Source organism: Cyclospora cayetanensis, unplaced genomic scaffold (genome assembly GCF_002999335.1).
Source record: "Cyclospora cayetanensis isolate NF1_C8 unplaced genomic scaffold, CcayRef3 CcayRef3_contig_9, whole genome shotgun sequence".
In the NCBI taxonomy this organism is placed as follows: domain Eukaryota; phylum Apicomplexa; class Conoidasida; order Eucoccidiorida; family Eimeriidae; genus Cyclospora; species Cyclospora cayetanensis.
The window spans coordinates 342,110-352,047 of record NW_020312763.1 but is presented as its reverse complement, the minus strand read 5'-3'; the positions used below and the strand labels follow the sequence as shown (position 1 = coordinate 352,047).

Below are 9,938 nucleotides of genomic sequence, written 5' to 3'. Positions count from 1 at the left end.
TGCTCTGAAGTGTTCATTGTTTGCTTGTATTGTGGGAACGCTCACCACAGTACTGTCGCAAATGTCGAAACTATCACAAGTAATCAGATGTCGGGGTTTTATCATGCTGTGTGTAAATACAGATTCTCTTTCTGGGTGGAGCGAGCAGAGCGCTTCCCTTCCATGTGCATAGGGAATATACTGCTTCTAAAGCAAATATTGGAATAAGGGGGCACTTTGTGCCGCTTTTTTATTATGTTCCCTTGATTGTGTTCTATTTGTTGTGTGAAAACCAGGAGTGTGCCCCCGTGCACTTGGCCGTCTTCCCCGGTGGCTTCGACACCTAGATTGTGCAGGAGCTACTGATTCACCCTATTCAGCTGTGACACTAGATTAGTCAAGAAGATGGGGCGAGCGGAAAAAGGTTGCCCTATCTGCTACCACAAGCTTCCCCAGCCTGGGGAAGTTTTGGAGCCCTACGATGAAGAGCTCAACTACTTTATGTGGATTCCCGGATTCGAATGGAAGCCTAAGCCTGTCGCTGAGAAGGAAGCATACGAAACCGAACGTTCTCAGTCAGAAGGCAAGTTTTCCTCTTCGTGTACATCTGCGTGGCGAATTTGGTGCTTTTGTAGACACTGGGCACAAGCTCTTTCCTGCTAAGTGTATGTGAAGCCAGAGATTCTCCTTTGTGTTTGCAAACCCACTTCTGTTGAATGTAGGAGAGGCTGATGAAGATATGGAGGAGGCTCTACAGGAGATGGTTGAGAATGATGAAATGAAACAGAAGTACAGCGACAAGGCTAGCGGTGGGAAAGTTTCAACATCGGACGCCGCAGTTCTTGCTCGGCAGCTTGGCCTTGCCCCATCATATGCAGATGTGGAAAAGTGCGCGGAACAAAACGGCCAGCAGCTGGACTATTCCACTTTCCAGCAGTTTGCTGCTCAGAGCACTCACCCGGAGGACAACGTCGAGGACTTCGTTGGGGCATTTGCGTACTTCGACCCAAATGTGAGATTTGCTAGTGACAAATTTCAGTGATGGTGCTCTATTATATCGTGATATAGACTAGTTCTAGTTCCTATACTTCGAAGCGTAATCTACTTGCATCGTTGAGCTTGCTTATGCCTGGTTTTCTGTAAACAGGGCGAAGGAACACTATCGGTGCAGCAAATGCGCAACATTCTCACCACCTTTGGAGAGCCACTTACCACGCAAGAAATGAACATTGTTGAAACGTAAGTCTGCTTTTCCACAGAGGGACGTACTGTGAGCTTACTGAAAACAAACTTTGCGCCCGATGGGTCAGTGGAGCTTCATGTTTTCTTTGAATCCGTGGATGCGTGTCTACAGGGAATTTTTCCAGAGTAAACGAGTCGACTACAGAGAATTCTGCACGCGGTAAGCATTCAATAGCTAGCAAGATGATCCGGAAGCATGCTGCTTACCTTGGTGGCGGTTCCTGCCGAGGTTGCAGACGCAGATCTGTCCTTACAGGATATGACGGTGTGGACAATTTAGTTCGGCAGTTGTTCACTTCTACTTATGCCTTTTTCCTGCAGGGTTCTTGCTCGCAAGTAAAGCATCGGCAGCTGGTGCTCCAAGTGCAGTTTGTCATTGCCAGTCCTGCAACAATTTAAACAGCAGCCGGCTGATTTGCTACACGCCATATATGGTTGCAGAGTCAAGTTTAGCCACACAGTACGCATGGCATACAGCACATTTATGCTGTCAGGTAGACTTCAGAGCCGGGTATGGGACAATGGAGCCAACTAGGCTGCGCCAGCAGAGTTACCGATTCGCTGCAATACACAAGTAGCAATGCACTTGCACACATCAGCATGAAGCGCTCATACAAGGAGTTCAGTATTGTGTTGATAGCGTGCTGCTACCTTGATCGTTTGAGTGGCTACGCCTGCTTTCGCACTGCGGTCAGTAGTAGTGGTTACTTTGTTCCTTAGGACGGGTCGCACGACTAGCATTTGCGACACGACATTTGAAGTGCCTTTCAGTCCGTTAAGGTGTTTGTTACACGCCTACGTCGCAGTGGTATTGCAGGCGCAAATTTCATAGCGCTCTTGTGCAAGTTCAAGTATGGTCGAGTTTTCAGGTGGACAATAATGACTGGTTATCAACATAAATGAAAGGGGGCAGTGCACAGCAGCCCACATGGTATTGTGTCGCTCATTGGAAAACATGTTGCACATCGAACCAGAAGTGAACATAAATCAAACTTCCTTTTAATATCTATCCCTGGAACTCGTTTTTGGCGTTTGAACCACTGGAAGGGTACATTAGGATAACAGAACGCGCTAGGCTCTTAGAGTGCTTCTCCCTCCGCATTAAAGAGTTGGCCGCCTCTGCCCGCGACGCTCTCTCCACAAAAGCGGGCTCCATACTGGCGGGCCCCGGCAGGTGGGGTGACATGATGTGCGCAGATGCACCAGTTTCGATATTGCTCCCAAGCAGGCGGCATTTGGAACCGAGATTTAGCTGCAGGATTTAAAGTTCGAGTGAAGGTAGACGTGCAGCACTCTCTGCAAAGCTGTATCTTCGGAGTCTTCCACTTGGCCACGTGTAACTGCTAGGAGATGGGGGTCCCTTGTCAGTTGGGGCATCGGTTGCGGAACGACTTGTCCTATCCCCGCTGCTCAGACGTAGATGTGAGTCTCAGTCTGCATTAGCATGGAACACTGTACGCGTGCGGAGAATAGCGCGACCGCTAAGAAGTGTAGCTGCGTGCAACAGCACCCACAGCCCTGACAGCTGAATCTCACCATCTAGGAAGCATTCACGACTGAGCTCCATCCAAAAGAAGAAATCTCTCCAGTAGAAATAAGGAGGTGATTGAGGATTCACAGGGCCGTCGTATTCCTGTCTATAGACAGCATTGGACGCATCCATGCCTTGAAAGACCTCGGCAGCCCGTTTTATGTCTGACATACCAGTAGTGCCCAGATACTCATCCCGCTGGGTGTGGAAGTGAAATCGATGCTCATCGTCTTGCGGAGCTCCGTATAAGTCATGCGCAGACGGCTGGCTGGACACCTGGGCGCTTGTGTCGGCCGCAAATGTCTTTAGGGCCGCTACAGTCATTTTGCTCTGTTGGAAGCGCCCGTGAATCTGCACAACGAGATTAAGCGTGAAAAACACTAAGAAGGTGGCAACTGCGACCAAGAGGTACTTGAGCTTCATTTGCAGTTCGAGTTCATCCAGAGTCCGCATGCAAACACTGCAGGATTCTTCTTCCTTTCCCTGAAGTGGTTGAGCATGACTACGACGTACAGAAGTTGTGTTCTGCCTCCTCCGATGGCTACCACTTGTTAAGGTGGAGGCACTCCCAGGAGCAACTGTCGAGAGGGAGTATGACACCAACAACGAGAGGGTGCCCATGACAGCCAGGGCCAGCCAGCCGCAACAGCAGGACATGCCAAGTTCCCTTTTTACAGCGACAGGCAACTGGTGCTGTGGCATAGGTGTATGGAGTGGAGTCGCCGCACTAACAGGTGTACTATGGTTCTGCAGCACCTTGTCGATTAAGTTTGCCGGCTGCCAGACGTGTTGCAACGATGTACTCCCGATTACAACCACATCTAGAAGCAACACTCCATAGACTAGCAGCAGCCTCCTGTCGAAACGCACTCTTCCTTGGGGACATTGTGGCTCCGCAAGTGTCATGGTGGCTGCCGGCTCACTACGCACGGGCGGCGAAGCCATTGCAGCTACAGGCCAGACAAGATGCCAGCTTAGCCTCCCGATGCGTCAGACACGCCCAAAAATAAGATCTCTTCAAAAAATCCCAAAGACGTCCTTATTCTGGTCGCCAGAAGAGTTCACTATGAGCCATCCCGACCTACAGCATGACCGCGTCCCCCCGCCGATGAAAGTGGTCAGATCCTTGTCCCAGCCTAGCTAAGCAGCTCAGTGCTGTTTCCTAATCCAGCTAGAGCAATTCTGTAGACGTATGACTGTGCCTTGCCATAGTCGTAGGGCCGTACATGCTAGAATTTCCCAGTGAACTCCAAGAAGAAAGGGGGCTCTACAATGTGCATGACTTTGTTCCGCCTTGATGGGTAACAGTAATATACAGTGGAAGGCAGGAAAACGCAGGGGGGTGAAGTATGCTTTGCAGACAAGCGAAACAGGTGGAGCTGACGAAGTGCCCTGCCGTCTTGAGAGCATGCCTTTGAGAGTTACCCCGCAAGCATCACACCAGAAAAGGCCAAGTCTTACTACATTTGCTCAACGATGCTTCAATCTTGTTTCAGTGGCCTACGAGTTTGAAGCCTTGCTTGGACACATACGGCGCGATGAGCGGCTAGGAAAGGGGGCCCTTTCGCGCGTGGGGTGGTGTCTGGGGTCTTTGCCAGCGGAGCGCATTTTATCCTGTGGCTAGTAACTATTGCCATGCGACTCATTCATGAAATTCTTAGAAGCTACGACTGCAGGCGTCCTTCCTTGTAGGAAGAATACAGCCGTGTGTGCTGATGCCGCTTCCATCGGGTCTTTCAATGAGCGTCCACATGACATGCCTGCCTTATGCTCGGCACCATGTGTTGACTTGAAAGCGAAGCGGAGCTCTCCATTCCGCGCTTCGTGGGTGTATGCAGCTGCAAGGATATTGGGAACATGGGCACGAAGAACAGCTCGCTCCATTCTGCGACTCAACTCGACAGCAGCATTACACGCGTAGACACAGTAGACTCAATTAACACAATAAATCAGGTGCTCATCCTGTCCTTTCTTCTGCTTGGTGACAACGGCTATCCTCAGCTTTCTCCTGCATTCAGAGCAATACTTTGCCCGTTCGGAAGATGCGGTCGAAAGGGATTATCCTGTCCCTTGGCAGCAGTATTTTTTTAAAGAAAGGCCGGTTTTGGCTGCAGCATCGAGGGTCATGGCTAAATAATCAGAGCCGTAAACTGAGCACGGGGGGGGATAATATTATTGGCATTACAGGCAGTGGGGCTCCAGCTGGCAATACCTTGGCTGCCCCAGAGTCCGGACTCGTAGTGATAGGCTCAGGCCAAATGGGCACTGGAATTGCATTAACAGCAGTGCGCCACATACGAGACATGCACGTTGCAGTGCTTGATATATCGGAAGCGCAGCTTCAGCGTGGCCGCAAATTTTCTGAACTCTGGGTGCAGAAAGAGGTCGTCAAGGGCAAGCTAGATCAGTTAGCGGCGGAAAGTTTGCTCCAACGCTTGACCTTTTCAATACTCAATCCGGATGCGCTCATCAAGCGGGATGTATCGGCTGCACCAGAAGCTGTCCAGCGCGCCAGTTTCTGTATTGAGAGTGCCAGCGAGAACCTGGCAGTCAAGAGGAGCCTCTTCGCCTTCTTGGACGCCGCTGCTCCGCAAACAGCAGTTCTGGCGACAAATACCTCTTCGATTTCCATTACTAAGATCGCCGCAGTGACACGGAGACCTCAAAAGGTCATTGGCATGCATTTCATGAATCCGGTTCCGGTTATGCCACTCGTTGAAATAATCTCTGGCCTTGACACGGACGACCACACAAAGCAACGCACTGAACAGCTCGCTTCTCATATGAAAAAAACTACAGCACATTCTCAGGATCGACCAGGCTTTGTCGCGAACCGCCTGCTCATGCCATACATAAACGAAGCGGTCTTCGCCTTGCAGGTAACGAATGCGACAGTGGCTCATAGGAAGAGCAGCGTGGGGTTCCTGTAAATCTCTTGAGCGAGTTTGTCAAAGCACTTTTCCCACTCCGCCACTACCGAATTCCCCTTATGAAGAACGACCACTTGGGGCACTTTTTTACGGAGGGAAGTTGCGTACAATGCTATGCGTCTCAGGAAGGAATAAGCAGCGCGCAAGACATCGACCGCATAATGCGACTCGGTGCAAACATGCCAATGGGTCCACTAGAACTTGCGGACTTTATCGGTCTGGACATTTGTCTTGCTATCCTCCGTGTGTTGCATTCAGAGCTCGGTGACTCAAAGTATCGCCCAGCGCCGCTGCTTACACAGTATGTTGACGCCGGCTACCTTGGGAGGAAGTCTGGACGTGGATTCTACGAATACCATAATGGGCAATCAGTCATTCATAAGTAATTATGCTTGAGAAATCTGAGTACACTGGCACTCGCAGTGCCACAGCACTCGGCGTCCTAGAGGCAGTGGGTAGTGAAACTCATGCGGCCGCCTGAGAGCCGCCGGGCGCCATGTCTGCACCTTGTATGCATGCTCCAATAAACTCTATTGTGGGTGTGGCGCTACTCATATACGGCGTCACAGTGTTGCTGCGAGCTAAACACGGTTGACTCCTGTCAAGGCGATCAAGCGAGGCTGAATGAAAGAAAGTTACCCCTGGGGCTAAAGCCTCAAGAAGGCGGTTGGGGAGCAGCGCTTTCGTGTATTTACCTGGAAAACAGCTGGATCTACAGCACTTGGATCATATCGAAACTACAGTGCTAATTGACCTAATCCGAACGGGAGTTGCTTTCTAACCCTCAAAGCACAAGCCAACGTACAGCCGTGGGAGATCACCATGTGCAGCGACTCCTTGCCCTATTCTTTTTCTAGCAGCACTTGCCGATATATACTTCTTATCCCTGCCCGCAACGATGGGATATAAAAGGAATGCGTCTCTTCGAAGCCAGAAAACTGTACCACCAAGAGTTACAACACAAACCCATGTGAAGGCAGGCTGACCGTTAAAGGTAATGGCGTTCGGCGGTTGCGGCGACACATATCATGTGTATCTCGATTTTTGGAAGTCTTCATCCCTGCTTTACTTCAGCTCACATTGCGAAAGGGCCGCTTTTTTTTTTTTGAATTTGCGGAGGCCCCTGCGGCCTGAGCTCTTTTTCCCCAGTTCGCTAGGCATTGCAGTAGCTGAAGCTGTTAACTGTTCCCTGCCCAGAACTGCTTTTAGAGGAAAACAGTGCTAGCACTGGGTGTGTAGGGTGTCAGCCGCCTGATTACTACAGATAGAAAATGCATGATAAAGCGCCAACTTTCACGACTCTGCATGGGCCCTTCATGCGGCTCGCTTGACTGTCTAAAGCTCCGGAATCGGGAACAAGGTAACATGTGTGGAGGTTTCAAAGGCTTCAAGCCGGGTCTATGTTTTGGAGGGCCGCTACTACACTATTCTCTTTCTACTCGTCAATAATACAGTTCCACCCCTATACCCTGGCAGTGATTCCTACGCGGATGGACCCCAGTAGTGTGCAGTATATTGTGTTACATCTGCATATAGTGGCAGCCCCACAGAATGGACCTTCAACGAAGCGGATTGGTTCTCGGTTTCACAGGGCTCCCTTCGTCGGAGCCTGGAAACGGTATGATAGCTTGCTTGAATAGTGGAGTCTTCATACTGTCAATGGGGATAACTGTGACCCAGTTTCTGAATACAGGTTCCCCTTTGTGTGCAACTGTCCTTCATTTCAGCTCAGAAGCCATCTACACACTGCAGTCAACATTACATCCTGCCCGCGGAGTGTAGCAGTTTGCCTGAGGAAAATTGTAGGCTCTGAGATATATGACATTTAATTCTGCACACAAAGGCGAACTACAGTATATATAGAAGAAGTGGACTAATGTTCCCCACCCCCTGAGATCTGATCGTTTAGCGCCTTCTATGCCGTGGAAGAAGGCAGACGCCGCACGCACTCAGACGGCAGGCCATATACAGTTTGAAGCAGTGCATTTTATGACATTAGAAGGCTATGTATAGAAGATTTTTGCTTATGTGTGACTGGCCCGTAGAGTAAAAACACCACAGTGGGGCCCCCAATGGAGACCGGTCCCCAACATGAGCCACCACTGGAGCCCCTCCTTACCCGCGTAGGCATGCTGTCCAACTGCATACAACTGCACCCGGGCAGCCCACAAATAGAATAAGGTATTGTATTCCTTTCTACCATAGCATCGGAGAGTTTTGACTCTAAGTGTAGAGGAAGCGGCCTCACACTGAAAAGGCGAGGCAATCGTTCTCCTACTATGCACTCACAGTGTTCGAATAAGGAGAGTTCTTTTGAGGATAATATGAAGGGTATGGAGCGAGAACAAAGTATGGGCAGCGATCAGGTACGGCGGGGTGAGTTTGAGCAGCCCTCTGCCCACGCACTGCATTCCACGTGGGAGGAGATATACCAAAGGGAGCTAAAAGCAGCGGCAGCGCGGAAGGCATATATAAGTAGGCAGGGCAGGAGAAGTGTCCGCGAACGGGAAACTGTTGACAGTGGAAGTCGGAGTGAAAGCAGGAGCAGCAGCGTAAGCAGTGACACCTCATCGATAGAAGGAGAAGAATGGTTTGGGCCAGAGTGCATCAAGATTGCTAGCTGGGTCAGCAGCACGCTGGGAAAGACCCACAATCATCCATTGCAGCTCTATTTTCGCGCTCTCCATGCGTCACGTGGCACTTTTGGCAGTGTCGGGGAGGCGTGCGTGGGCAGTAGCTGTGACTGGTGCAGAGGGGAAGGCATTCTGATTTCCAAAGAGTTCATGAGACTGCCAGTGCTGGACGTGGGGTGTGGGGGCGGGCAGGTTTTGGCGAGGCTGAAGCGATGCGGCTTTCAGCGACTCGCCGGTATTGATTATTCGGCAAGCGCTATCCAACTTGCCAAGTCAAACCTCCGGTACCGGCATTTTGAAGAGAATGGAGGTAAAGGGTTTCATATTTGTCTAAGGCAGGCTGATCTTCGAGATTTGAAGCCACTTCGTGACCCGACCGCAACAAATATGCATCTTCCGTGTATATGCTGCCACTGTGAAAGCTGCAGGGCACCTGCGAGCTCCCATGAAGAGACACACGCAGATGAGCGGGCGGATCCTCTAGCTTCCAGCACTTGTGAGCCTGTGGATGGTTTACCACATTTTCCTGTGGTGTTCGATAAAGGAACATTCGATGTCTTTTGGCTGATGCACACGCCCGAGGTGTATGTACAGTGCATGCATCGCTTGATGCCGCAATACGGACTGCTCTTCTTGACCTCATGCAATTGCACAGTGGAGGAGCTTGATGCTCTTTTTTGCTTTAAAAGTGAAGCAGCAGCACAACCGACGGCAGAGCAAACTCCAGGGACCAGGGTCGACGGTGCAACTCCTGAAAGTGCACCCGGTCCAAGCATTTCAACAACCCCCTATTGTGGTATTAGTACCTCACTGACTAAGGACCTGTGTAACGGAGATGCATCAGGGGGTTCACTGGACACCAAATCTGGTGTAGCATTCGAACGGATTGGGACGTTACCTCACAGGTCCTTCAAATTTGGTGGAGCTGAAGGACAGGTGGTAACTTCAGTGCTTCTCAGACGGCTCTGACTTACATTGCCAGCATCCCTGGTTGCATACGGCAGGCCAATACTGGTATGCCTACGTTGTGTGTCCGTCGCAGCAATTGGGTGTGTCCACGTGTTTGATCTTCCGAGTGAAACTACAACAAAAATTTGGGGCTGATATGTGGTTTCCACCGCTCAGCTTGTTGATCCAGAGCTCTTTTGAGCCCATTTTACACATCCGTAAGGCAATCTAATTTTGTATCGCTGATAGAAAAGCAGAAGTTAGGGTTGTCAACTATTGGGTCATGCCTAGAGAATTGCACGGGTCAGTGCGTGCACTGCTGTACTGCTCCATTCAGGGTCTCGTTGAAACCAATTTTAGTTTCAGTAAAGTTTAATATAAAGATATCGAGCTTTATCCTGTAAGCGCTTCATACCTCCCCTGCTAGCACCCCTCAAAGTTACGATGTGATGGAGAGGGAAGGCAAGGGGGCGCGCAGCCGCACCCTCCATAAACTCCGACCATACGCAGCTTGTCTCACATAGCATTAAGCGCTCATGCACAGAAATCTGCGTTTCCTTCTTACGAATTAACACTACGTAGCAGCAATAATTACGATATGGGATCGGGTAACCAGTTAATGAGGCTGCTCAAACGTGGTTTTCACCTCCCTCAAAGTCCAGAGAATGTGCTATT

The 9,938-nt window shown here is 50.3% G+C and overlaps 4 protein-coding genes across 4 annotated transcripts; 3 read left to right on the top strand and 1 right to left on the bottom strand.

The window, feature by feature from the left end:
- Positions 1-384: 384 nt before the first annotated feature.
- On the top strand, positions 385-1,385 carry LOC34617747 (calmodulin). Its single transcript, XM_026336000.1, has 4 exons — positions 385-562; positions 702-991; positions 1,127-1,218; positions 1,334-1,385. The coding sequence occupies exons 1-4, from the start codon at positions 385-387 to the stop codon at positions 1,383-1,385; spliced, it is 612 nt and encodes a 203-aa protein (XP_026191785.1).
- A 1,265-nt stretch (positions 1,386-2,650) lies between these two features.
- On the bottom strand, positions 2,651-4,636 carry LOC34617746. The gene is made up of 3 exons (XM_022731103.2): positions 4,421-4,636; positions 3,960-4,045; positions 2,651-3,725 (listed from the first exon to the last, which is right to left on the bottom strand). Exons 1-3 carry the CDS (start codon positions 4,634-4,636, stop codon positions 2,651-2,653), a joined length of 1,377 nt encoding a protein of 458 aa, XP_022589127.2.
- Positions 4,637-5,010: 374 nt separating this feature from the next.
- Positions 5,011-6,068, top strand: LOC34617745 (probable 3-hydroxybutyryl-CoA dehydrogenase). The gene is made up of 2 exons (XM_022731102.1): positions 5,011-5,631; positions 5,808-6,068. Exons 1-2 carry the CDS (start codon positions 5,011-5,013, stop codon positions 6,066-6,068), a joined length of 882 nt encoding a protein of 293 aa, XP_022589126.1.
- Positions 6,069-6,070: 2 nt separating this feature from the next.
- Positions 6,071-9,284, top strand: LOC34617744. Its single transcript, XM_026336038.1, has 4 exons — positions 6,071-6,151; positions 7,187-7,300; positions 7,728-7,809; positions 7,888-9,284. The coding sequence occupies exons 1-4, from the start codon at positions 6,071-6,073 to the stop codon at positions 9,282-9,284; spliced, it is 1,674 nt and encodes a 557-aa protein (XP_026191823.1).
- Positions 9,285-9,938: the final 654 nt, after the last annotated feature.

Excerpts from the sequence above, each read along its gene's own strand:
- LOC34617746 (XM_022731103.2), bottom strand. The coding sequence starts at position 4,636 with ATGGAGCGAGCTGTTCTTCGTGCCCATGTTCCCAATATCCTTGCAGCT. Across the intron at positions 4,046-4,420 it reads AAGGAAGGACGCCTGCAGTC|GCGGAACAAAGTCATGCACA; the intron begins GTAGCTTCTAAG and ends TTACCCATCAAG. Across the intron at positions 3,726-3,959 it reads TGTACGGCCCTACGACTATG|CTGGCATCTTGTCTGGCCTG; the intron begins GCAAGGCACAGT and ends CGGGAGGCTAAG.
- LOC34617747 (XM_026336000.1), top strand. The coding sequence starts at position 385 with ATGGGGCGAGCGGAAAAAGGTTGCCCTATCTGCTACCACAAGCTTCCC. Across the intron at positions 992-1,126 it reads TTGCGTACTTCGACCCAAAT|GGCGAAGGAACACTATCGGT; the intron begins GTGAGATTTGCT and ends TTCTGTAAACAG. Across the intron at positions 1,219-1,333 it reads GAAATGAACATTGTTGAAAC|GGAATTTTTCCAGAGTAAAC; the intron begins GTAAGTCTGCTT and ends GCGTGTCTACAG.
- LOC34617745 (XM_022731102.1), top strand. The coding sequence starts at position 5,011 with ATGGGCACTGGAATTGCATTAACAGCAGTGCGCCACATACGAGACATG. Across the intron at positions 5,632-5,807 it reads AAGCGGTCTTCGCCTTGCAG|GAAGGAATAAGCAGCGCGCA; the intron begins GTAACGAATGCG and ends TATGCGTCTCAG.
- LOC34617744 (XM_026336038.1), top strand. The coding sequence starts at position 6,071 with ATGCTTGAGAAATCTGAGTACACTGGCACTCGCAGTGCCACAGCACTC. Across the intron at positions 7,301-7,727 it reads TTCGTCGGAGCCTGGAAACG|AGTAAAAACACCACAGTGGG; the intron begins GTATGATAGCTT and ends ACTGGCCCGTAG. Across the intron at positions 7,810-7,887 it reads GCCCCTCCTTACCCGCGTAG|CATCGGAGAGTTTTGACTCT; the intron begins GCATGCTGTCCA and ends TTTCTACCATAG.